The sequence below is a fragment of the Trachurus trachurus genome (assembly GCF_905171665.1).
Source record: "Trachurus trachurus genome assembly, chromosome: 3".
NCBI lineage: Eukaryota > Metazoa > Chordata > Actinopteri > Carangiformes > Carangidae > Trachurus > Trachurus trachurus.
In genome coordinates, this window is record NC_139893.1 from 11,931,225 (window position 1) to 11,959,168 (window position 27,944).

A 27,944-nucleotide genomic window follows, 5' to 3' on the forward strand; every position below is an offset into this window, starting at 1 on the left:
AATTATGGATAGAGCTGTTTGTCCTTTACCTCATCTCACTCCGCGCTGCTTTGAGCTGGCTTTGGAGCTGGTCGTTGGCCTCCTGCTGCTCGTCCAGGTCTCTCTGCAGCTTCTTCTTGCTGTGCTCCAGGCGGTCGATCTCCTCCTCGGCCTCGTCCATCTGCCTCTTCAGGGCCTTTAGACGCAGATTCAGCTTCGGGGAAGAAACGAGAGCAAATGTGTTAAAATGGTTTAAGAATAAGTCACTGTTCAGTCCAGTTATTCAATTCAAGATGATGTTTGCTGAATGAGTGTGTTTTTCATACTTGGTCCTTTTGATCCTGTAATGAGTTATGTTCTTCCTCGACTTGCATCATCGTTTCTTTCACCTTCCTTTCTAGTCGGCGGTTTGCCAGCTGCAGGTTGGCTCGTTCTCTGTAACACATTCAGAGTACTGTCATCACACTGACTGACGGCAGTTTCAAAACACAAATAACCACTAACTGGTTTGTTACCTTTAATTGTCGGTACAAGCTATTTTTATAACGGTGGAGCAGAGCCGCGAGCTGCTCAGAGCTACGCTACGGAGGCTAATGGGATTTCTTGGTTTCCCTCATCAAACTCATCAAATACACAATCCAACAACTCCACAACGCTCTGGTGGACAAGTTGTGACCTGCACATTCACCACGCTATGAGATAATAACAGAACGTTACGAGTTGTTTTAGAGGTGAATTCATGAAAAACCGCTGATGCACATTCCCATTGGTGGCAAGCAGTCTCTCTCTGCATTTGCCTCTAAAACAACTCTGTCTGATAACGTTCTGTTATTATCTCATAGCGTGGTGAATGTGCAGGTCACAACTTGTCCACAAGAGCGTTTTGGAGTTGTTGGATTGTGTATTTGATGAGTTTGATGAGGGAAACCAAGAAATCCCAAGAGCCTCCGTAGCGTAGCTCTGAGCAGCTCGCGGCTCTGCTCCGCCGTTCTAAAAATAGCTTGCACCGACAATTAAAGGTAACGAACCTACTGCTATGACTATAGGGATTATGGCAATGGGCCAATTTGCCAAAATGTTGAACTATCCCTTTAACTTTTACAGGAAACCTTCTGGGTGTCAACCCTGGCTTAATTAACCTCTCCAACTTCCCAAACCTCTCCCTAGAGTCGTTCTCCTCCATCACTTCATCTCCACTCATTTCTATTCCCAGCTGAAGTCGTCATCTCACCTCTCCTCCCCCTCCAGCCTCTCCTCCAGCTCCTGTATGCGATCCTCCAGCTGGGATACCAGGCCCTCCTTGTTGGACTTCTGGGAGCCCTCGAGATGAGACACTCGGCTCTTCAGGTCTTTATTCTAGAGAGAGTCAGACACGATGAGGCACTGAACTGGACTAATAATGAGAGATCAAACCATAATCATAAACCAGAGACATAACAGCAAAGTGAAGATGGATACAACCAAATGAAAATGACAAGAAGACATGAATGAATTGAATGAGTTGATGCTTTGAACTGAGTTTGTAGAGCAACACTGTGTGTAGTTGTTTTCCTCCAGACAGGAGAGTGTGTACCTGTCTCTCCAGAGCCATCTTGTCACACTCCAGGTCCTGTCTGCTAGCCCTCTCCTGCAGGAGTTCATTCCTCATCTGCTCCACCTGTCAAGCCGAGCCCAGACACTGTCATTGCTACGCTCCCACACACTCTGATGACAATTATTATCAGGCAGGCACCGTCGTCGTCTGAGACTCACTCTCTACAGGAACCACTGTAGCGCTCCGTGAGTCAAAATGCTGAAGAATAGAGGAGTTAATTCTCAAAGGGCTCTAGTTAATTGGTGAGCTGGACTTTCTTGTTTGGCGGCATTCCACCTATTGTTGAAATCCTCATGTCGACGCTCAGTGATTCGTAGAAAAAAGGATATGTTGCATGTAAAAGGTTGCGTCTGTAAAGGTTATGTCCCTGTGGGTTTTTTGAATTAGTGTTAGTTTAAGTGTAAGGTATGCATTATTAAACAGCCTCAAAGAAAAATATATTGACATTAAATGTGCTTATTTGCTTTCTTGCTGAGAGTTGAGATCAAAGATATGAATGATGAACTACCACCAGCAGCTTGGCTCTGTCCCAACCTCACAGAAAACACCTACCAGCATTAAAACTCACTAATAAACACAGATCTTGTTACGAAGTAGCTTCCTCCACCCTGTATACAGTCTTCATGCTTACAGTAGCTAACTGAGCTGGGATATGAGAGTGGCATAGATCTTCTCATGCAAGTTTCTGCAAAGGAAGTAAATTAAAGGGCATTTACAGTCATAATCAATGTTAATCAATGCTAATGTTAATCAATGTTAATCAATGTTCTAACCCTACACTCAGATATCAGGTCACCTATGATCAGTTCATTTCATACCATCCATACCCCCAACTGCAGCGTGTGGACGTTTATATTCGTTTTTGTTCAAGAATCTATCGTTTTTTTCAATGTTCATTAATGGGCTCCGGGCTAATTTTAAAATTGTTCTGTGATTGCAAGTAACGTCCTTTTGACCATCATTGAAATTTCAAAATTCGCTTTACAATTAAATTAAATCAAAATTCACAACTTCTGCATTGTTCCTTTCCGGGTCAGAGAGCAAACGCCTCAGAGTTTCTCTCTACTAACTGTGTCCTCTGACCCGGAAAGGAACAATGCGGAAGCCGCGGTAAGTCCGAATTTTGCTTTAATTTAATTGTAAAGCGAATTTTAAAATTGTAGAAAAAAAAAAGGAATAAAAAGGACAGATTCTTGAACAAAAACAAATATAAACGTCCACACGCTGCAGTTGGGAGTATGGCTGGTATGAACTGATCATAGGTGACAAACATTGATTACGACTGGAAGTGTATTCCCCCAAAATACCACATAATTTCTTCAACACTTAATCTGGTGTCATCACATATCAACTCCCTGCACATTAAACGGACCCGAGTGTTTGAAGACAGTCCAGTTCAAAAGAAGAGAGAGTAATCGATAACAGCGGTGATGGTTCTTTCTTTTGTGAGAGGAGCTTTAGAATTGGTGATATTTTATGCCAATTAGTGGGTGACAGTGGGCTGCTCTGATGAACGATGGCCCCTATAACTGGTGCACCCAGCACTGTGCTTGAGGGAGCTGAATCAGCAGACTGGAACATAGAGCGAAACTAATCTGCTTTGTGAGAGACGGCAGGAGAGGAGAGGGGAGATTACTCTCATTTAGACAGGAGAGGAGCACCTGGTGCCAGGAGAGACGCAGGTGTTCTTCCTGCTGCCTCTGCTGCAACCCCCCCTACCCCTCCACTACCCCCCCACCCCACAAACCCACCACCCCTCCATAGCCATTCACCACCCCCACCCACACGCCTCCCCACAGACACACACACACACCAGCACATACCCACATGCATGTGTGTGCACCCATACACACACACACCACTAGCACTCAAGCTACTCCACTCCGAGTGCACAAAGCTCGAGCGTTGCCTTGACAACTGACCTCCGTCTCATGCTGAACCAATGCCACTTTGTCACAATGCCACTCTTCTTCTCTCTCTGCCAGATTTTTTTTTTTTTTTTTTTTAAAGGGTGAAACCATTTAAGGAGATTTAAAAACTCTACTCAACCACACTATAAGCTTTTTCTTCGTTCATGTCACTAAATTTTCGGTCCGAAACCTTTGAATCTGTGTCACTTACACAGAGAGAGGGAACCTGTAACCAAGCCAAACCTGTCAAGCCTGTCTTTGGATGTCATAGTTTGAAAAAATAAATAAATAAATAAAAAGTTGAAAAGATGCCATCAAGCTGTGACCACAGCGGGACACATGATATACACATTAGCATAAAATCAGCAAAGTTGCAATAAGAGAGTGTTATTTCAAGACGTCCAGAACCGACATCCTCCCCGTGATTAGTAAGCACTCTCCCACACACAAACAACAATCCTAAAAGCACATGTGCTTTATCTAAATCTTACTTCACAGTGCCTCCATCAGCAGCTTTATCACAGAGGAAGGAAAAACTGGAGCATTTTCGCTTGCAAGGATATAAAAAAAACTGACTTCAAGCACAAGAGCTGGATTTGTTCTCAAGATGAAGTTACTGAGCGTTAATTTCCACAGTGAACTCCACAACCTGAAAACTTGAGACATTTGGCAGCTCGCATATTTTGGCTCGGTGTGATGCATTAAGAAGGGTCTTTTGTGACTGATGCATGAAAATTGGATAGAGCAGCACGCTGGCGGCCCGCCAATCTCAACGATTATGCAAGATCACCTTACAAAGCAATAACCCGGCGTCCACTTTATCCAGGCCAGAAGTAAAACTGGGATTGTGGATATTGAAGAGGAGTGTGTACGCACACGCCTCAAAGAGACAGCGATATCACCCATCAACCTGCACATCAGTGAGGTGAAATGGCCCTTTCAGGATTAGATTTGAGAGGTGAAATTGTTTTGTAGAGGCCAGCAGACACTCCTTTCATTTAGAGATTAGTTGGTTGCAGTTGTGATGTTAGGGGTGGAAGACGAAGCAACAGGAGATCTGGGTATCATTTACAGATTGGGATGGAAAAGAGACACATCTACGTGGACTACAGAGAACTATGGACAACAGGTCAGTGACACATGTGAGAGCTGATAATGAGAAATGTGTTGAGGTTGTGTGTGTGTGTGTGTGTGTGTGGGTGTGTGTCGTTTGTACCTGATCTCTCCCTCGGTCTATCCTGTTCATCAGCTCGTCTCCACTCTGACGCTCTTCATCCAGGTTCAGCTCCAGCTGCTCAATCCTGTCCTGCAAAACGAAGCGGTTGCATCCACTACGGTCACTAAGTGTTGCCATGCAAACATGTTTTCTATCAGTAATTTGGCTTAAGTCTTTTTCCCCTTGATGGTCTATTGATGTGTTTACTGGTAAGTATCCTCTCCAACATCCATTACAACATCTTGTGCAGTTATTTCACTAATTATATGTACCGTATCATCTACCGGTGGCTTTAGTTGACATCATTACTGTATGTACCTCCAGGAGTTTGATGTGTCGGGACTTGTCCTCTTTGTTGTGGCTGTTCTTCTCCGCCTCCTCCTCCAGATCGTTAACCTTTTTCTCCAGCATCCTCTCCCTGAATTCAGCTTCGTCCCGATCCCTCTGACTCTGCCGCAGGTCTTCCTCCCGGCGTGACAGCTACAACAAAACGACAAACAAAACAACACAACACACTTAAATTGATTGTTTATCGTTCTGTAAAACACACCAGAAACCACATATTTAGAAAAATCACATTATTTGACCCCTGAAGATCAGTGAAACCTGTCTGGTGCGGGTTCAGCGACCCCTCTGCATGTTATAAATACTTCTGGAGCAAAGGGGGATTAAACTCTGCCCTCCTGTTGAAAGTCCATCTCACTGTTCACACCGCTTCTTATCAAGTATAAAACCACTGTAGCGAGGACTAAACAGTTTAGTTCGTGGTGGTAATGGTTCCTCTCAGTGACTAATGAATCCAGCACAGTTCGTGTTACCCCCCTCTTCTCATCGACCACTGGAAAACTGCCCCCCACTGCTTAATGCTAAGACAATGAAAATTCATCATCTACCCTTATTTGTCACCCAGAACAAATATTAGGCCATTAGTGCAAAATCATTTCATATTTCATCTGGTAAATACTTAAGCAGAATCCAATTTAAGCCACAGAGCTAAAGCTGAGCACTCAAAGACCAACTACAGTAATAAGTGTAATGGGATAACTGCACACCCCCCCGCAAGCCATGGACATCCAGGCACAGGTTTGGAAATTAATGAATTCATCTGTCAATGAAAGTGATTTATTGTTAATGTGACACTGCATCCTGGCCAGAGATGGTCAAATAAATGTATTGAGCATTCAGTATTGAGCCCTACACACATGTTGTTTTAGTTATAATCTGCCAAATCCAGTATGGGTGGGGACAGAGCGTTTAGGAGCAACTGGAAAAGTGGACTCACTCGGCCCAGTCCAGATCAATCAGTTTCTCAGGAGAGGCCGAGGCGGAGGATGTGAATCCAGCCAGCACAGCTTTCACAACAATGATATCACAACAATGACATCCTCTCCTCTTCCTGTGCAGCAGCTGGACAAACACGCACGAGCATGGACACAGACGGGGAAAAAAAGGAAGAACCTGGATGCTGACCTTATCCTGACATACACACTTTACTCACCACATGACATGTACAGCTGTAAAATCTGTAAAAGACGGAGTGGCTGGCTGCCGGTTATGAATGACAAACGTAGTGTGCGGCTAATGATTTCAGGAGGTAGTTCCTCCTACAGAAGGAAATGACTTGTGCTTTTTGTTTGCAAAGAAGCCTCAAGCTTTAAATCAAGACCGGCCTGCCAAAGCCTCCATTACAAAGGTCTCCAGTGGAGCTTTCATTATAAACAGGCACTTTTGTTTACAAGGTTAGAGTTGGGTACACTGTGTGTATGCTTTAGGCCTTACAAATATAATTAATGCATTTCCTATCATAAACACTTGCATGCCCCCCTTTTAAATGTTTTGAAATCAGCACTGTTGACACTGACTTGTTTACAGTCCTTTTTGGGCACATTACCTCAGACAGTGTTACCTCCCTGAGCAGTCAGCAGTGATACACATGCTCATGACGTCCTTGTGCACATGTTACTAGACCACATGACAACAAAGGCGCTCACTCATCTAAAGAGTCCAGTTTCTCCACAGGGTGCCGTTAAGTACGGTCTGAAACGAGATCTTCAATGTTCTGCTCTCTGCCAATGTTACAATACATCTCTACACTGTCCTGAAGTATTTCTGCCTTCACCTCACTGAATACAGTCTCAATAGCCCTACCTTGTTAGATAAATGTTTGATATATATATATATGAAAACAAACAACCTGAGCCCCCATTCTCCACACTAATCTATTTCTACTTCCAACAAAAACATTGTTCACATTCCAGAGAGCTGAAAAGGATAAATTGATTGAATGCAAACAATACAGGGTGGTCAGAGGTCGTTACATTTCACCATTATGGTGTTAAGACCACAGATTTAAAAAACAAAACAAAGGGATTCACTGCATTAATTCTACCATGAATGTGAATATTAATTCAAATAAAGAGCAGAGAGAACAGAGCAGATTTTCTGTGACTTCCCTATAGCAGGACAGCGTGGAGCAGGAATACCTAAGTGATGACATCGCTCTCTGAAAGGAGAGGATTATGTCGGTGGGAGTGGTCGAACTGGTTGAGTAGGAACAATGGCTCATCATCTGCCGTTCTGCATGGGAGGGCTCAGTTGGCCTGACTAATGACGGCCTTAATTGACCAGTCTCACCACAGAAAGCAGTGTCAGCGTTTAAAACCTATGACGAGTGCCCATTATGTGAGACGAGGCCGACTGTACCTCTTCCTGCAGGTTTTTGGTGGTTAGCAGGTACTTGTCCAGCTCCTGTCCTCGCTCCTTCAGCAGCTTCTGCAGCTCCGTCAGCTCCCTGCGGTTCTTCTCTTTATAAATATCAATCTGCTCCTGCAGCTCCTGAGTGGAGGACTGGGACGCGTCCACAATATTGTTCATCTGGAGGGACAAATGTGAGAAATGTACAGAGCTGTGATGAAGTGGCTGAAGGGCAGGTTTGGGGTTTCATGTCATTGTATTGAAACACTTCCTTTGGCATCCTTTAATCGTTAAAGAGGAACTTTGAAGCTTAACTGTGCTACATTTTTTACCTTAGTTAAACAGCTTTGGAGTAATTGTGATGGTTTAATAAATGACTTAACTTGTTACGAGGGACTTCCAAACGCGGCCCGTAACCCGTAATATCTTGTTTATGATGGATAACGCTACACAAATATACATGTCGTAACATCATATTTAATACGTTATGTACTGCTCTGTTGATTGATTTCTCGCCGGCTTTGTTGTAAACAAATGCACATGGCCAGGAGGAGGGTTAACAAAACAGCGGAAAAGCGTCCGGACTTACATATGTTTGGCCATCATTTAATGGCCAAACATAAAAACTAAAACATTTCCATCCTGATGATATCAGATCAAAAACTGGTTGGTGTTTTAAACTGATATGTAAGAAAGTCAAAATGAGAGTCCGATTATCTGGGGGAGTTGCTGTACTACAGGATCACACAACTCTCACCTCCTTCTGAAGTTTCTCCACCGTGCGGTCCAGCAGCCTCCTCTCATCCTCTATGTCGTTCTTCATGTTCTTGAACTGCTCCTTCTGACTTCTCTCGTCTTGTAACCGTTCCTCCATCTCCTTGTGTTCACCACTCAGTTTTGTCAAGTTCCTCTGTAAAAGAACAGAGTAGGTAAAGTGTTAAAAACCCACATTCCTCTACAGTACGTGCAGTGTACAGTACAGTAGCTCCGTGTTTCCTGTCTCACCTGCACATCCTCCAGCCGCAAGGTGAGCGCCCGGTTTGCACGTGACATCTCCTCCTCTTGCTCCTTAATTTCTGCCAAGGACTCTTCCAACTGCTTCTTGTCTCTCTGTGAAGTGGACATATACTAAGACTCTCATACAGTATAACATGCTACAATAACAGTGTCGTAAACCAGTAATGTGTCGTCTTCATTCTTCTTGACCTCGACCCCTCACCTCCAGTCGGCCGACTCTGTCCCCCAGCCTGCTCTCCTGCAGCTTGGCCTCATCGATGATGCGGTTGAGTTTGGCGACCTCATTTTCCAGCTCCTGTGCCCGTTTGCGCAGCCGCTCGGCCTCGTTGGTCAGCCGCCCCGCTTGGCCCTGCACTGCATCCTTGGCTGCCTCCACTTCTTCCTTCTCACGGACCACCGCCGCGCTGCTCTGTAGATCAGAACGAGACAGAAGGCCTCAGTACTGAGGAGGCAGGAGTCTCTGATACTCAGCACGTTATAGAACATTTTAGACTCCCTCAAATACCTCATGCAACAAAAAGCTACTTGAAGTGCTCTTGCTGTGGAGACATAGAATAACAATGTCCTCCTCCTGAGCTTACACAAGCCTCTACTGGCTGAGACCGCTCTGACACAGTCAATCAGGAGAGATGTGTTCATCTCCTGTGTCACCAAACTCAAAGTTTTTCCACTTGATGTACAGTGGCATGCAAAAGTCTGATCACCCCTGGTCAAAATATATGTGAACAGTTAAGCAAGTGGAAGATTAAATTATCTCCAAAAGGCATAAAGCTAAACATGAAACACTCTTTTGCAATATTCTAACCAATATCAGTGTATTATTTTTGTTTTCTACATGTTTATAGAGTGAAAAGGAGGAAACAAAGCAGCAGCCTGCAAAAGAATGAGGAAAACCCAGGAGACTTGAGCTCTCAGAAAACTTTGACCAAGGTATCAGACAAGATATTTACTATTTAATTACACACTGTGATAGTTTCCAAAGGGGGGCTACTAGCTACTAACTATGCAGGGGGCCCAAACATTTGCTGCAGGCCCTTTTCCTTTTCTGTCAGTTTGAAAATGTAGAAAAATGAAAAAAATCATATAGTTTAAAATGTAAAGCAAATGTGTCATCTGTAACTTTGTGCCTTTTGGAGATCATTTCATCTTAACAGAAACTTTGACCAGGGGTGCCCAAACTTTTGCATGCTGTACTGTTTTGAGATGAATATCTAGAATAGAAGATAAAGAGAGTTTTACAGAGTTGACGTAGAGTAAGAATTTATGAATGAAGAGTCTCAGGGTGAAGTGCTGTGTGTGCAAGTGAAAATAAAGCAAGACAGACAGAGACGGAAATGCCTGTCCGTGTGCTGCAAGACAAAGACTGACTAACAACACAGTGACTCAATTTTCACGACTGATAACAGGTTTCAGTTGCAACGAACTGGTGAAGACTCGCGGCAGTGTCATTAGACAACCGTCTTAGAAAGTTTGTTTGGAAACAACATTTTTTAGCATGGAGGAGGAATGTTAGAAAACTGGTCTGGCAATTTCATCTTTAAGTCAGGACAGTGACAAACACAGGCACTCACAAAAACCTGTGGACCCAGAACTACAGTAGAGCTGACATCTGAAAAACCTACAGTATAGATTCACAATATAACACGGCTGCTCTCTTTATATTATAGGTTCATTTAAAAAATGAGTCAAAGGGTTAAATACATTTCATGCTGTTTTCCTGTACACATACAGTAGGTTATTCATCACACACATCACTGACATCCAAGTATGTTACTGCATAAGTGCATGAAAGCATGAAAGCACACACACTCTCTTTATCACACACACACACAGACACACACAACCCTGTGACCTCGAGGAACAAACAGACTGAGTTATAACCGAGAAGCTGACACACTAATGAAAAATGAAAAAATTCATCAGTAAACTAAAGACAAGTCTGTTATTCTCAGGTTGTATCATCCTGATGTGGCTCCAGAACTTCCTACAGAAATTAATGATAAAATCATAAAATATGAGTCTCTTTCACTTTCAAATTTCAGGACGACCTTGCATGTGTTAATCTTAAAAAGGGCAAATATTTGTCACAGGGGAGGCTGCGGCTGTCATGAGATTTTTCCTGTAGCAGTCAAATGTACAGTTTTCTGAGTTATTTGAAGGGTTTGGAGGGTGTATTTTTATCTTATATAAATGAAAACATTGTTTCCATTATAATCCAAAGCCTATAGCTCTTCACTCTGTTCAACTCTTAATATCTTCTGTGACTAAACGTGACTAAGGCGCTCGTCTGGTTGTCATCCACAGCCATTAACGCAGGCGCTCACGGAGGTAGAAAGGTGACAGTTCCTCCCTGTGTCGGTGCTGGCGGGCCAGTCAGACCTGTTTCCCCTGTCACCACCGAGCCGCCCTTCTACGCCTCACTTGCTCATAATGTTTTGTAAAGGAAGCAATGAGCCCAGATTCAATACTCTCAAAACCAGCAGCAACTCTTTGATCTCTCAAGATAAGCCAAACAAATGTCAAATAATAGTAAAAAATAATCCAAATCAACTAAATAACAACAGAAAACATGCACCTTATGATAGGATAAACTATACAAATATCTAAAGAAAACTAGTAAAATATATGTAACATAGGTGCAAACAGCCATCAGCTCCTGCTATGGAGCAAATTCTGCTGGAAAGATAGTTCAGTTCAATTTTTGTTTAGCCTGCAGATTAGAAGAAAACACCCACATGTATGACTGTCATGCTGGAGGATGTGGAGAGAAAAAAACATTGATCACACTTGTTTATTTTGGAGACGTACTCCAAGATACTCAGTATGGTGATGCACTGTCATTAAGCTACAGTATATACACAAGACCTGTGGTGATAAACACACAGAGAACGTAAAACGTGACGATTGATACCTGGTGACAGTTCCTTCAGTGCCACTGCCAACCGAGAAGGCAACCACAAGGAAACAGAGTAAAGACGAAGCCCTTAATCTGAGGAACTAACTGAATGGACACGGTACTGTACAAGAGAAATGTGATCTGAAAAGATTCACACATGAGTGAACAATTGACAATGAACTAAAACTTATGGTCTTGAACCAGTTGTGTGCCTCTGACACTCAGATTAGTCTGAAGTTACATCCCTATTTAGCCAGAATTATATAAAATATTAAGCATTGGTGTGAAATTTTGTTGTATTTGCTGTGTGAAGTGGATATTTGGAGGTCAAGTGTGACTTTTGACATATTGTAATTAGTCCTTAGCAGTACAAACAACAAAATAACCTCTAACACCTCTGAAAACAACAAAAACGACATTATAATTTATATGAAAGTAGACTGAAGGCAGGACAGTTGAATTAACATCAAAGTCTACCATGGTTTATAATATATTATAAACTAGAAATTAAGTAAATACATTTGTTTTCTGAACTGATGCTTTAACAGTTTGGGCAAAGACAAAACAGTCTCTTGTGTAATGTGATGTTACAGCAGCGGTTGTTATGATCAAGCTGCTTTACAATCACATTTCTGCTCATGTTGGGCCTCCAGTAATAAACACGGTCGCACTGGTTACACTGTAGGTTGCCCAGGAATGGAAAAGAGGGGGTTGGGGTGGGATGTTGGGGCTAAACACAGCTTTCACTACAATAATAAAGCATTGATGGTGTGTGTCAGCATTGTGCCAGTGCTCCATTTTAATAACATACACAACAAGCTCAGGCCTTGATGATACTCCTCTGCCTGTCCCACTTCCCACACTGGGTCATACAAGTTCAAACCCAGACAGAGAGAGAGAGGAAGACCCCGCTGCTGCTGCCTGTCGGTGGGAGGAAGCTGCAGCGAACACACTGACTTCAGCCTCTTTTCCATAAGACTTTAACTTGACTTAACTCTTTAATTTGGAGGGATTTTAACATGTCTGGATAGTGCTCTGATATATTTACGACAGAGCATCACAACCTGGCTATTGCTTCAGAAATGTCTGTGAATATTAGCGTCTATAAGGCTTCACTAACTTGGCTCTTTCTTTTTTTTTTTTATTCTCTTCTATAAAAAGTTAATCATTCATTGCAAGTGTGAAGGCATTATTAAAGATTACCCAACAATCACTGACAGATTAGCACTAACAAAACAAATCACTTTATCAGCTTTTAAACAATAATTTGTTTGTCTATTTAATGAAAAAAATTATTAATGACCTCTTTAAATAAACAAATTTCACAAAAAGACTGAAAGCACAAGCTGACGTCAGTGGAAACAGCACAATCTCAGTGAATAATATGTGGTAATATCATACCGCTGGTCCGTTCCTTTTTCCTCTACCTTAACTCAAAGTTTGACTTGGGTCCTCTTGTGTATTCAATCTGTTTGTCTAAAGTTGCACATTAACTAACTTTGTGCAGCCTTTGAAGCGCAGCACGAATGCTGAAGTGGAATGTGTGTCCCAGGTCGTGTGCTGTGGTGAAATCTTGACTCTGACTTATTCCCTCCAGATCAACTTCAAACACGAGAAAAGAGCTGATGGTCTAAAAATAAATACGACTGAAAGGAACCTGAAACAGAAATCTACGACCGGGCAGAGTGTCCATGACTTTCCTGTACTGTCTTTTAATCGTTCTGTGAACAGTAATAAACATGTGTACATGAATATAATAGATTCAAGTTCAAATAAACCATAAAAAACTTAATTAATAAACCTATAAACATCTAAGATACAAGTAACTACGTCCAAATGCAACTCTGAGAGCCAAACTCGTGATTTTGTCCAACAGTCATTGCAGGTGCAATGTGGCCTTGTTAAATATCATTCAGATTTACTGTAAAACAGACTGAGTCTATCCTAATTAAGTCATTTTCCTGAAAACCAGCTGTTAACATATTGCCAAACGCCCCGCTCCCCTCCTCATTACTGATGTTGCTGTATGTTTTGTTTTCTTTTTGGAAGACGAAGATGTTGGAGGTATTTTTCCATATGTTTTCCCCAAGTCCACCATCTGGCAAAAACATTTACAACCCAATACAATGGTCTATTATACACTGAAACATGGCTGTCAATATTCCTGATGATGACTTGTTTTGTTTATCCTTATTACACCTCAATATGATAGTGAATCCTTGTTGTTTTTACATTATAGTAACAATAGTCCTTCTTAAACTCCAAAACATATATAAGTACCCTGGATGCAACAATCACAAGGCCTCCAGACGACCCCAGAAAACATTGAGCCCACAGAATTACACCTCACTACTGATTAACACATTACAGTCTTTGTTAAATCACAGATTTAGACGATATGTTGTTTCAGGTTTTCTAATAAACTTAAACATTATGTTGCCAAGATCCTTTTTCTCACATCCTCCCTCCCTTTCCTGCTCATCCTGTTGTCAGTCTTCACCTAAACGCTTCCTGCCTCTAAGTTGTTTCCTCTTTCCTGTGCTGTCAAAGTTGCCCTCATTCACAAATGTCATACATCACTGATAACTATTATTAACTGGTAACATTTAATTTTCTTTCTGCATCCACCTTAACCTCCCATTACCTGCAGATATCAATGCAATATCTTATAATATCACTTCCTGTCTGGCACCACCGCTAGCAAAATACATTGTGCATTAATGTTTGAATGGCCTATACTGTATGAGGCGTTTAAAACAAGGTCACCAGTCTCTTTGCAGGTTTTAGACAAGTTGCCCAAGAAGAAATATCTTTGTTTCCTTTGTTGGAAAGAAGCAACATTTTCAAACACAATTTAATGAAATAAAATTGATCGAGGTTGTTCACAGTACAGGTCATTTCCTGTGTGGTATCACATTATCTGAACTTAACCCTCATGTGAGGGGAAAACTGCTTTGGCAGTGTAGTTGCCTTGATTTGCTTTGCCAGCACAAAGTATGCGTTACAAATACAACAGCTTCCCTCATTAAAAACGGTACCCAGACCTGAGGTTAACTGGAACAGAAGGCCTGTCATGAACTGAAAGGAAAGACTGAACTAGAAATTAAAAGGTGACAACTGAGAAGCGATGGCATTTCTTTGGTCAACGGAAGACAGTAATCAAATCTCGCCTTGCTTTTAAAAGAGTCTCTATGTAAAGCTAAGCTGCATGTTTGCTGGGGTAGGGAATTACAGAGACCAGTGAGACTAGGACCATATACAAATACTCTGACATGATTTACGTTTATAAATAAAATTATAATAATAAAAACGTGCATTAAAGAAAAATCCAAAATCCTCCCCAAAGAACCAAATTAGATTCTTGGGATTTGGCTGTTGACAACACAAACATCATCTGATGACGACTGCTGCTAAAGCTGCAGTCGTCAAGTAAACACGTTTGGTTGATCCAATCACTCACTACTTACATCCCAAAGACTTTAGGAACGTTTTCTCTAGGGGTTCGGCTACGAGTCAAATCTAACATCAACATTTATTACTTTTAGGTTTCCTGGGACTAAGCTCGATTTTTTTCTGTGCATGAAGAAAAAATGTTGGAATAATATAATAACTTATTCTCTCCTTTTATTTTTCATAGAACAAAAGTCTGTATATCCATTAATTTCCACGATGTGAAGCGCTGGACAGGACAACCACTTCTTAAACATAATTACACAGTAATTGTCCAGCTCAAGAGTCAGCTGAGAGTGACTCACACTTTTTACTTGCAGGTCTCTCATAGACAATTAAATGATGCACCACCATCCTGTCCAACGTCTCAGCAGGAAGACAGGGAGGGGAGAGAAAAACTTGTTTATGTTCAGGTTTTGCAAAAAAAGGTTTGACTGAACCCATGACTGAGAAAAGGAACGCCCCAGAGACGTCTAAATTACTTTAAAAAGGAGTGTAGGCTACTAAACAAGGCAGGTATCGCTGTCAGTTTACCAAAATTTGTGGCGTATTAAAACAGAAAGCTTTTCTTGTAGTTTGTTCATAACAACTTGCCAGTGCATTGTTGGATGAGAGCAGATGAAAAGTGGCTTTCCCACATGATTAAAGCTTGTCGATCAATTTACTTTACACCCCTGATGTGTCAAAATGCGCTGGACCCTTCCTGCGAATTAAACATCTCTCTTTTCAGTTTTCACTCAAGAGTGCGTCAGACACCAGCCTTTCCAGACAGTCAGTCCTCTTTTTTAACTCTATTACTGACTTTTAACTTTAAACAAAGGTTTTAATTACACCTCAGTGCTACGAGCGAAGCAACAACTCTCCAACACTACCTGTTCTACCTAATTCCTCATGTCCCATGTTTGTGTTAACAGTGTTACAGTAACTTAACACATGTTCATATCACGATTCACAATCAGTCAGGGCTTCTAGGCAACTGGAATAAATTCAATTGCAAGATCAAAGAGTATAAAAAAATCTCAGGCTGATCTTTTTAAGAGAACAAAACAATGTGAACCACGTGAAAAATGAACAACTGCCTCCAACTTCACAAAATAACTCACTGACCACCGTTAATAAACCCAACTGTTCTTTGTCATCTCAACAGGAGGTGTGTGTTTAACTTGACTCCTGAAAGTTGTTTTGGTAGACTCGGCTCCCACCACATCAGCAATCACAGGTAGCGAGGTGAAGAAACAATAAACAGAAAGATTCAAGCTGCTGCCTGGTTCCACACAGACCTGAACCTGATCCGGCTATGCAGCTTTTTTTTTTTTTTTTTACTGAACTGAACACTTTCTAACCCGACTGCTGGGTATTTTAATTCCTGTTCAGACCGTTTGATGTCATCGATCTATAAAGTTATCAATGAAGCCATTTGAAGACCTAGAAGAAGTAATATTTCAGCGCGGATAAATGACTAATTCCTCACCGTCTCTGTTAAGATCCAGACACTCTCTCCCATCATTTCCTTCCACGCTCACTGCCCTGCATCTCCTTACTCCCCCCTTTTCCAGTTGCCTGCTAAATCAGCTCCTAAAGCTACGCTGGGAAATATAGCGCTATCATCAAACACACAGACTCATGCAGGAGTCCTTACTTTCAAAACAAGCCCGAGGGGGAACTCTTCTCTGGGCTACGTAAGTTTGATGATCAGACAGTGAGACTTCAGTTCACACACCGGCAGAGATTACTCGAGAGGCAAGCTGAGATACGGGGGCGAGAATGGGCTGGCGCGGGCCAGAAAATGAACTGGTGAGCAGGAGATCACTGCAGAGTCTTGTGTGGAAACTGTGGAGTTAGGAAATGAAAAAATACGGCATTCGGGATTGAGGTTACAGATGAGAGCGTGATAACAATGTGGCCGTGTTACACACTGTGGCCGGGGGCTGTAGGTGAAACATAACAAGAGCTGCAAATGGTGTGATAAGCACAAGGCTCTGTCTTTACAGTTGGGGGGAGGGAGGAATATAGCTGAGACCTATTAAAGCCTCTAACACTGAGAGTCCGGTGCGCTGCAGAGATGGAGATGCAACTGCAGCACCATGAAGAGGCAGAAATGAAAAGATCGGCGCCGCTCCCGCAGGTCAGAGCGGGCCGCACTGTAACAGAGCTGGAGCTGAGGCAAGGAGGAGGTCTGCAGGGTGCATATTCTCCACTTTGACCCCGACATTCCTGGAAACAAACCCCTCTCTCTCCACCAGCCGCACCTCATCTTTCCACATTTTTTGCATACCAGCACATGCTGACATGAAGAGATGAAATCCACTTCCAAATGCACTGCTGAGGTCTTAAGCAGAGGTTACAGCGATACTCGATAAAATAAGCAAAGTCAGATCTTTCTCATGGAAGTATGATCACTATTTTCTTAAACCTTAAAGAAATTCCACAGATTTCAGCTCTGTGAAAAACACAATGCAGCTTTCAATTTAAGGACACAAAACAGGCGCCTCAGTCCTTTCAACTGGGACGGCCACGCATCCCTCTTTTTCTACAACACACTGACCCACTTACTCAGCAACCCCCGCTGCTATTATTGTGTGAAACAAACTCATCATTCATTATCAACCCAGGTCCACAATTACCCCCACTCTTTCAGGCACACAGAAAGAAAGAAGAGGGGACACATCACAACTCAGGAACGGTAGCTCATTAGATTAGTGATGGCTTGCCACCGCAATTAACTAGTATGCAGAGCAATTTGGTGCTCCAGTTTCCAGCATTCTTCCCCGCATTGGGCCGCTCTGGTCAGCCAAACGTCATGGCCACACAAAGGGAGGCAACACTTTGGTTTGAGACGGGACACAAGAATGAAAAGATGCCTGAATCACTGTCTGCCTGTCACCCCTAACACAAAGTAGATATGTACATTAGACTTGTAGCCCAAACCAATGGCCACATGCTGTGAACATTTTGGACCTAAAAGGCTTTTGATATCATTCTGTATTTTCATTACACAGAAAATTATAATATATGATATCTAGAAATACACTAATTTTGTGGCTATGAGTGCAAATATATGTCATTTATGTGCCTTTCATATGCCGATTTATTACATCTTATCTCATGCCTTTGCACACTACCCCAACATACAACACACCATATATAAATAGACGGAGAATAAACGGTGCCTGAATGGCGGAATTTGTTAATGTTTCTACTGATAATAACTAAATCTTCTAACCTACAAACGTCTCGCAAAGTCTAACCTGAGGACAGAGCATTAGCTCCTGGACATAAATGAAAGGCTCTGTGGAGTGAAAACTATTTTATATCTTAAAAGAAAGACAAACAATGACTTCATCTTGCCAAGTGTTTACAAAGCACTGAGGGTAAACCCCTGGTGACGAACTCCCTCGGGGGAGCCGTACCTCTGTTTAACAAAGAGGAAATGCTCTCATAGACTCTGGCTGCACAGTAACTGCTGTGGACCCCCCAACAGGCCTGCAGGAAGCCGAGAACAAGGACGACTTCCACTCTTTGAGACAAACAGGACACACGTGAGTCACACAGGGTCCTATTGAAAACAATGCGTTTTAAGTCCTTTCAGTGCGCTGTCCCCTGCCATGCGCTGCTGCTCGTCTCATTTGAGCTCACCTCCCTCCATTTTATTTTCCAAACAACAGTTTACAGACCCTCTGTGCTTTCTATAGAAGTTAAATCACTTCTGATCACTGACATTTAGACAATGGTACTATTCTCCTTATAATTTCTTAATTGAAATGTGCAACTCTACAGAAGTTAATTTTCTTTGGTCAGTGTTATAAAAATAAAACAAAAGTGTGTCAACTTTAGTGACCTTGCCAGTGAGGCACATTTCATGTAACAATGTTGTTACATGATGACATTATCAAGCATGATTCTTCCTGTAAACTGTTCCAAGAGGAAAAAAAGCTGAGATAAGAAAACACCTCCACTCCTGACTGGTGAGAAAGACTTCCCACGAAAACTGATGACGCGCTACATTTATCTGGGTTTTCGTTTTCATTTTGTCACTTTGTTCCACTGGACGCAGCTCAAGCGTGTAAAACTTCCAGAAGAGCTGCATTTTTCATTTTGTGTCATGTGAAAATAATGTTTCATTCCTGCAGTTTAGTGTCCTGCTGTGTTTCAACTACCTTGTTTCAGCAGCGCAATTAGTATATCCCTATGAAAAACTTGGAAGTTGAAGCTCTTTATAATCAGCCTCTCTCTACAAGCTAAAACCTGTGTCTCTGTAATTTGATATTTGATAAGTGCCCTGAACAACCCTGAAACTAATGAAAAAGTGTAAATAATGCCACATCAAAGCAACATCCAGATCTCTAACGAACATTTAGCACAACACACACACACGCACAGGCAGTTACAGCTCCCCTGATGAGACGTTTATCTGCACACTCCTCTGTGACAGGGTGTGTTTCGGGAATGGGGGAGGGTGCGAGCAAAGGAAATGAGTCAAACTTGTGGAGAGGAGGAGAGGGAGTGAAAAACAAATGGGGGGGAGGCTGTTTACCTGCTTGGCCTCCTCCAAAGATGTCTGCAGCCTGCTGATTTCCTTTTCATACTGCTCCTTCATCTTGTCCACCTCCTGATCGTGAGCGGCCACTTCCTCCTTCAGCGCTCCCTTCAGGGCCGTCAGTTCCCTCTCTCGCCTCCTCAGCATCTCCTCCTGCTCCTCCTTGGCCAGGAGAATTTCCTGCATCTCCAACTTGAGTTGCATCATGTCCTGTGAAAAAACCAGGACAGGTTGGTTGCTTTTTTTAGTGCTGCAGTTTGCAGGATCGGACCGGAGTCGGCTGACCAAGTGTGACCTGGTTCAGACCTGGTATTGAAGAGCAACTATTTAAGTCTGGTCGCTTTTCCACTGTTTTGCTAACCCTCCTCCTGGCCATGTGCATTTGTTTACAACAAAGCCGGCGAGAAAGCAATCAATAGAGCGGTAGATAATGTTATTTATCATACAGTATAGGATGGACCGATGTGTATATTAGTGTAGTTTAATCTGTCATAAAAAAATTAATTACAGGTTACGGGGTGTGTTTGTGTCGCAGTGCTGCAGAGATGAGAGCTGGGACACCGGGGCGGCGGCTCTGATCTTGCAAAGTTGTTTTTCAGCCAAGAGACGCTATAAGTGACACGCATGCACTTGTAACAAGTTAAGTCAGTTATTTAACCATCACAATTACTCCGAAGCTGTTTAATTAAGATTAAAAAAGTAGCACAGTTAAGCTACAAATCTGGCATAGTTCCTCTTTAACATCAGTCTCCAGTGATCTGATCAGCTCTACAGGTATGAACACACCCAAGATGCATTCAGGACACTTTTGAGATCCAGCTGCTCAGTCCACTCGCCACATTATTTTTGCAGTGCACATTTATCGCACAGTTACAGAAATTGTAATGTCAACATGAGAAGACACTGTAGTCGACAACACATAGTGCTGCAGCGTGGTTGTGTGAGATATACAATTCCAGTTTGGTTTCCTATAATTAGTCTCTGATGGCAACTGCTCATTAAAGTAACCTTTTCATCTGTCAGACAACGAACACCGTGCATTACCGCTAGAAGGATGTCTTTCTCTCCGTCAGTAGATGACTTCTTCGCAGAGTCGAGCTCGTCATGCATTTCCGACAGCTGGTCCTGCAGGTCTCTGATCTCTGTCTGGTACTGTTCCCGCTCCATCTTCACCTGGAACAGCCTGACAAACAAGTGTCACATCAAAGTTCAAGACTTTCACACACTGTACTGTACATATGCACACCCAGAACAATGCACCTACACCTTAATTCATACATACAAAGAAAAGAGCAACATGTGGCCTAGATTTGAATGTGCGGTTAAAACAAATACCTGAACAATGGCAAACCAGTAATGTCTCAACTGCATTCATGAGTAAGAAACACAGTAAAGCTGAAACTCTGATGAATCCCAACTGAGTCATATTAACAATAATAAAAGGCCCAACACATTAGGAGGCAGAACTAAAAGGTAGCAGAGCTCAGCAGCACGGAAAGCCCCAAAAATCACAGAAGAGATCAAAAGATCATTCATTTTTCAACTATTCCCACCTTCCAACCCAGCTGAACAAAGACTGAATAATGTGTCACCAAGTACACACATATTAATATGAAGGGTAAAAGATAAACCTAACAAACCAGACAGGACACAATTGGCTGTATAATAAGGCAGAGAAGGTTGCATGGTAACCTCTTCAGTAACTATCAACAGTCTGAGAGGTTTGTCAACAGACATAGCACTGTACACTGGTATCAGCGTGAGAGCGTGGAAATGTTACAAAACACCGATTCTTCATATCACCTGCTAACGAGCAGCTTCATCAGGAGGGTGTAAAGTGCAAGAAGTTCATGTAATCCCTCCCCGTTCCCACCTGTCTGTGCAGGATCCCTAACTAATCAGGAGATTAATGATGAAGTGACAAGACCACAGTCCCTCACCAGCTTCCCACAACAAACACAGGCCAGATGTGCTCACTGGGGCATACGACCAACACCGGTCATGGGACCTGAGCTAGGGTGCTTCGCCTCAATGCCACCCAAGTGGAGTCGAACAAAAGTAACAATGGTAATAACGACAATTAAAATAGTCAACACAACATCCTGTAAATAATAAACAAGGCTAAGGGAGTTGATGAATCTAACCGGCCACTGTCGCCTTGTACTTACTCTTCAACCGTGGTCTGCAGCTCGGCCTCTGTTTTGGCCAGTTTCTCCCTCAGACGCCTGCACTCCTCCAGACTCTTCTCCAGCTCCTGCTGCAGCTCCTTCAAACCTGCTGCTGTCTTCTTGTCCGCCTCATTCCTCTAATGGGGAAACGCACAAATATCAATGTTGACATCTTGGTCTTTTACATAAGTAATAATAATAATAGCTTGTATTTATATAGCGCCTTTTCCCCTGCATTTCCTGCACCAAGCTTTTGGTATTTAGATTAAATTGATTTGATTGTGCCAAATCATTGAGAATTTAGTCATTTTCATTTCTTTTCCTTTTTTTGTTGTTGCAAAGGAGGATCAAAGTTATATGGAAGTTGAGCATATATTATACATAATGTTGTAAATATGTTCACAACAGTTATTTAACTTTTAATTCAAAGAAACAACAGTATTTTGAAGTCATTAACTTCATTTAAACATCCCCACACTACTGTACAGGTTAAAGGGGTGTAGCCTGTTTATTTCATTATTCAGTCGATGAAAATGTGCCTTTGTATTAGGCTTAGCCAGTTTCAAATCCAACCAATGGTCCCAAAATATCTCTTTAAATTCAACAAGTTGAACAGTAATCCTTTAAATCTCCTTTGCAACCAAACTCTTGATTAAAGGATATTCTCAAACAACAACAGGTTCAGCAATAGACTGACATGCCAACATAATAAGGATTGTGTCAGAGCCACAGTTACAGATACAGTAAGACTTTTGTTACCGTGCTTAGTTCTTCAAGTTGTCTCTTCAGTTCGGCCATTTCTTTCTCCAGTTCAGTGTTTTGCTCCTGCAGAGCTTTGGTCTGTGCAGAGATGTCCAAGGGCTAACAGAAGACAGATGTGGAACAGGTTATTTCTTTTTGATCCGTTAGAAATAAAAGTGTAAAGTGATTATTTGGAATACGTTATTGATTTGCAGTTGATTTGCCCTCAGTTATTTAGTAAAGGGCCAGTATTTGATAGCTGGCAGTGTCTGCTGTTAAAAACAAACAGTGTGAGTGCCAAAGCCGTTCACACTCTTGTACAGATCCCATTAAATTGATTTGATCTAAATTTGAATCAAACAGCGTGCTAAGCCAGAATTTCGTTTTATTTTGAAAATTCAAAATAACACAAATAAATTCCCTGCATTTATCAACCTATTCAAAATAAAAACCAGCTGGGCTTCAGTTTGGGAAGCCAAAACACAAAAGCACTTCTCAAACCCATTCACAGCCTAAGGCGCATTTTAATAACCCCAAATCTACAATGTCAGTATAAAATATGTAAAGTTAATGCTGTTTTTATATGTACTGTATAGTAGTTGGCACAGCAGGGGTTATATAACTGTTGCTGTGTCACTATTATAATATGACAGCCTCTCACTTTGGTGTCGCCTTGTGCACTCGCTGTGGCCCGGGACTTCAATGTCTGTATCTTCTCAAACACAAGGTTGACTTTTCTCTTCGTGGTTTCATCAGTATCGTTGCTTCTGCAGAGACAAAGTTTAACACACAATGATTATTAAAGGTTAAAAACAGCTCTCTCTCTCTCAGTGTTTGGAGGATCCGAAAGAAATCCCACACTGTTCTGGGAACAGAGTAACTCTTCCCAAGCTTAGAAAGGGTTAGGGGGATCATGCTGCTTTGATGTGTCACTTCACAGTGCAAACGGCTTCATCACACCCGTCCAGTAAACTGTGAGGTCCATGTGTGGAGGAACCAAATGCACAGAGTGAATTATTAAGAACCAGGGCTAAAAAAAAATGGAGGAATAACCATCCTGAAAGAACCAGGCCAATTTCTAGGAGTTTAAAATGTAAACATCTTGGACTCTGCACATCAAGCAAATTGCATGAGAGTGAATCACTGAAATAAAAGCACAATTTTATCAAAGTCTTTAAGCAGCCTAGATTCACAGAAGCAGCCACACCCACAAAGTTTCTACTTCAGGCCAATTCTCTCCACTGACTAACAACACATCCCATCAGGGATAAAAAAAAAAAAAAAAACACATAGAAGACCAAAAACAGTTAAAACTTCACATTTCCCAAACATCAACTCGTCAGAAGCTAAAACAAAGCAGTCAGTGTGTCATAGTAGGCATTTCTGAGTTTATCAACAGATGTTCGAAAGGCCAAAGATGGGAGGACTTCATGTCGACCCACACAAGAACATTTAATCCGTTGGTCAAAGTAAAAACATCAGAACCAACAAAAAGGGAATTTCACCACTTTCACGTGCCAGCGGTGACATATCATTTCAATATATTACAAGGCCGACACGGGAGAGCCAGCCCCCCTGAACCCTCCCCTCCTCTCATACAGATGATTTTCATTAAATCTTTATAACCCCTGTCGGTGAATGTTTGTCTTCTGGGCCTTGGGAATGTAGCTCAGTTTCAGCCCCTGCACTTCCATCTGTGTTTCCTTTCCTTTGTCCTGTGACTCCTGACCTGTGGCCAGACACACCCAAAGAGTTTCCTGTTCCATTTCTATTTTACCCTAAGCCTGTAGCACACGCAAAAAAAAAAAAAAAAGAAAAATCATAGAAACCTGCAAACTGTTGCTCACTGTATCATGCACAAGTAGTGCAACTACTGCAGAGCCCCAGTTTCACTTAAAGACTTAATAGCTTGAATAAAAGACTGTATGGCATGCACAAAATAAACCACCTTCCAATATGGCTTCTCTAAAACCTAAACTGAATTTAACCTTTTGACCCAACGTGCCTTCCCTTGACGGGCAGCGGGTGTCTGATTACAGAAACAAACACAACGTTCACGCTGCAGCTTAAAAGAAAGCAGAGAAAGTGGGATTCAGCAAGAAAACACACCCCAGACAGCTGGATCACTCACAGCCTGGATGGGAAGAGGAGGGGGGGGGGGGGCGTGTGAGGAGCACATTCCTTCACTTTTATCACAAACAGTCGAGCTATGATAAAAACCACTTATATGCTCCCACACAAGTCTCTCCCTTCCTAATGCATTGCCATATGGTGCAACATGTTGGTTTGAGGCGTCAGTACTGGGAACAAAACACTTGGTTCATGATTCAGCTGACAGCCGAGGATTTAAGACCGTAATGTTTTCACAGCACATTTTTACTGGTATGAGTAAAGAAAGATAAAAAATAAAAAAAGAACATTGATAAGAGCAGAGAAGTCAAGATAACTCACCCATCCTTTAGGTAACTGAACAAAATTTGTTTTGCTGTCTCCTCATTTGTTTGTTGTGAAAGCTCCTGCTGACCTTTCAGGAGATCAGGTGTCGTCTGATGAGACAGGAAATTAAAGAGAGGTCTTGACAAAGCACAAAAAGCGTGTTCTCTCACACATTTTCATTCTGGAAAGACTGTGCAGACAATATGACAACATTGGAGTTAAATGAAGCAGAAGTTAAAGGGATAGTTCAACATTTTGGCAAATTGGCCCATTGCCATAATCTAGTGTTAGCAGTAGGTTCGTTACCTTTAATTGTCGGTGCAAGCTATTTTTAGAACGGCAGAGCAGAGCCGTGAGCTGCTCAGAGCTACGCTACGGAGGCTAATGGGATTTCTTGGTTTCCCTCATCAAACTCATCAAATACACAATCCAACAACTCCAAAACGCTCTTGTGGACAAGCTGTGACCTGCACATTCACCACGCTATGAGATACATAACATAATGTTATGAGACAGAGTTGTTTTAGAGGTAAATTCATGCAAAACCGCTGATGCACGTTCTCATCGGGGGAAGGTTTTCAGCAAACAGTCTCTGCATTTGCCTCTAAAACAACTCTGTCTCGTAACGTTACGTTATTATATCATAGCGTGGTGAATGTGCAGGTCACAACTTGTCCACCAGAGCGTTTTGGAGTTGTTGGATGAGTTTGATGAACCAAGAGTTTGGGAAACCAAGAAATCCCATTAGTGGCTCTGCTCCGCCGTTCTAAAAACAGCTTGCAATAAAGGTAACGAACCTACTCCTAAAACTATAAGGATTACGGCAATGGGCAAATTTGCCAAAATGTTGAACTATCCCTTTGAAACAGATTTTCTAATCATACATCTCTCTCTTTTTACCTGGGCATCTACCTCTGTACTGGGCTTCTTGTCTCCAGACGAAGGCTTTGACAGTGACGTTGACATCGATGTCTTTCCAGATGAGGAGGCGCTGTCCTCGTTCTCTTTACTCTTGAACGGCAAAGACGAGGAGCGAGTCTGTGGCTTTTTGTAGCCCTGGATGTAGCCCAGACCTTTAGAGATGGTGCTCTGTGGGGAGCCGGGTGCGCTGCTGACGGTGTCCTGACTGCTGGCCGTTCTCTGCAGCCGCAACTGCGACGGCCGCAGGACATGCTCCATCGATGAACCTCGGTTGCTGCTGAACTCATTCGTGTAACCGGAGCCACCTCGCAGACCGAGAGCGCTGTCCACGCTGCGAGAGCGTTTCCTGTCCTCTAGATTGATCCTGTTTCGGCGCCCTGCCCTCCCCCTGCGCTGGTGGCTGCCGTCCTTACCGTCAAACTTCTCAATGAGCTCGTCGACGCCGGGTATGGAGCCCGTGTCGATGTCTCTGCCCGAACCGGGGAGGAAAGGGATGTAGCGACGGTTCTCGTGGCGGTTGATGGTGTCTGCGTACAGGGCCTCCATCTGCTCATCCACCAGGGCCTTAGAGGAGGAGGACGAGGAGGAGTGGCGCGAACGGGAAGAGGAATGAAGCACCGGGCCGCTGGAGTCGGTCCTGCGTAACGGCAGGACGTCGGGCTCGCGGCGGGCGCGCTCGAGGCTGGAGTTGGCGCTGCTCATAGAACTGGGGGATCTGCACGAGGTCTTGCTCTGCTCACTTGTGGGGCTTGACAGAGCGGACGGCGGCGGCTGCGGCTGGGGCGGAGGCACCGACTGCTGGTTGGTCTTCGAGGCCGGCTTGGACTGAGGTGGATTCAGGTTGGCGAGACGAGGCCTGGACTGCGGCTGCGGCGTTTGAGGCTGTGGCCTGGTCGGAGGCGGAGAGACCTGGGCAGCAGGCTGAGGCAGCGACTTTGGCTTCGGAGGAGCAGTCTCACTCTCAAGGCCGTGTGGCGCCGGAGGTTGCCTTCTCTCTTGCGGCGCGGTCGGTCTGTTTCGATCCAGGCTTGACGAGCCGGCACGAGACGGTGGAGCTCCGGCAGCTCTGGAGGGGAAACTCTGGGGGTCTTGTCCGGTTTGGGCGGCAGGCAGAGGCCTCGAAGGCGGGTTGCGGAGACTGTCAAGGCTGAGGGAGTTGGTCTCTGGATCGTACGGCTGCAGGATCTCTGGGTGCTTCTGGAAGTTCAGAAGGCTGGATGGTTTCTTCCCTTGTGCATCTGTGACACCGTTTTGAGGAACGGTGTGATGCATCATATTCTGAGACCTGTACTCCATGAAGGGGCTGGTGGACCCGGCCTCCTTGCTCCCTCGGAAGTCATACTCCTGGTAGTTCTCAATGAACGAGCCCTCTGTGTCAATGTACCCATTGCTGTTGGGGTCGCTGTAGGGCTGAGGAGCGCGGTCCTGGTTGTTGAGGACTACGTAGGGGTGTCCATCGATGCCCTGGACGCGAATGCTGAGACCGTATGAACCGGCTCCATTACTGTGAGGCCTGGAGGAGCGGGGCGGCTGCGTGTAGACACGCTGTGGTCCGCTGTTAGGAACGCCGGTCACTCTGTACGAATCCATCAGGAAAACAGATCAGGTGGCCCACCTGTGCAAGCAAAAATATTCAGACAGACAATCAGAGATGAGACACTAACAATAATATCAACTAAATGTTTCCCAGTTCCACAATCAACCTCTAATGAAACATTAAATCCTAAATGCTACATTTAATTTTGGCATCTGCTTTCATTTTCTTTTCTTGTTTTGCATTCCTAATGCTCTGTTTTCTCTCCATGGAGGTTCGGCTAATATGCTCTGACCAAAGGAGACCAAACGTTAAATTTATGTTTTTTTATTATTTGTTGTCATGTGTGTCTTGATTGTGTTTTTATGTGTCTATATGTATGTAAACGGGGGATGGAAATTTAAAAGCTATGCTTCACCCATCCCCTTTTCAAGCCAGGTATTGTTATTTTCTTACTGTACTGTTACTGTATTTATAATATGTTAGTGTTTATTGTTTGTTTTGTCTGGTTGTTCTTGTTGAATTGTGTCTATTGTGGTCTGGTTTGGAATAAACTGAAGAGAAAAAAAAGGAGACCAAACTCTTAATTGCCTATAATTTATCAGAACCATATAGTACTGCAGAAATATATGACTCAGTTTCAGCCACATACCTTTTTAACGACAAAGACAACAACATAATCTCTATAAAGGCCTCATAGGTGAGTGACTAATTGGTGTAGCATGAGAAAATGACAGGATGCATGACAGAGAATATATGTCAAACAGGATGGGAAATGTCATGAATGGAGAACTACAACATGTTATTTGTTATTTGTTATTTTGTCACATTTATAATTGTTGTAAAATTGC

General features: G+C 43.0%; 1 protein-coding gene across 2 annotated transcripts in view; it reads right to left on the reverse strand.

Moving 5' to 3' along the window:
- The window catches only part of cgnl1 (cingulin-like 1), a 31,328-nt gene that overhangs the window by 1,446 nt on the left and 1,938 nt on the right, over positions 1–27,944 (reverse strand). Inside the window, exons 2-18 of one of the 2 annotated variants that reach the window (XM_083994631.1) lie at positions 25,551–27,174; positions 24,654–24,748; positions 22,864–22,969; positions 22,221–22,322; positions 21,462–21,598; positions 20,338–20,476; positions 19,291–19,503; positions 8,613–8,819; positions 8,399–8,503; positions 8,151–8,303; positions 7,403–7,573; positions 5,018–5,179; positions 4,700–4,789; positions 1,553–1,636; positions 1,211–1,335; positions 306–414; positions 30–193 (exon numbers count right to left, since the gene is read on the reverse strand). In XM_083994631.1, the coding sequence (XP_083850757.1) occupies positions 30–193; positions 306–414; positions 1,211–1,335; positions 1,553–1,636; positions 4,700–4,789; positions 5,018–5,179; positions 7,403–7,573; positions 8,151–8,303; positions 8,399–8,503; positions 8,613–8,819; positions 19,291–19,503; positions 20,338–20,476; positions 21,462–21,598; positions 22,221–22,322; positions 22,864–22,969; positions 24,654–24,748; positions 25,551–27,149 (3,761 nt within the window). In that variant the 5' untranslated portion in view covers positions 27,150–27,174. Of the gene's footprint in view, positions 1–29; positions 194–305; positions 415–1,210; positions 1,336–1,552; positions 1,637–4,699; positions 4,790–5,017; positions 5,180–7,402; positions 7,574–8,150; positions 8,304–8,398; positions 8,504–8,612; positions 8,820–19,290; positions 19,504–20,337; positions 20,477–21,461; positions 21,599–22,220; positions 22,323–22,863; positions 22,970–24,653; positions 24,749–25,538; positions 27,175–27,944 lie in introns of both variants that reach the window. The other variant, XM_083994630.1, reaches the window with a different exon arrangement.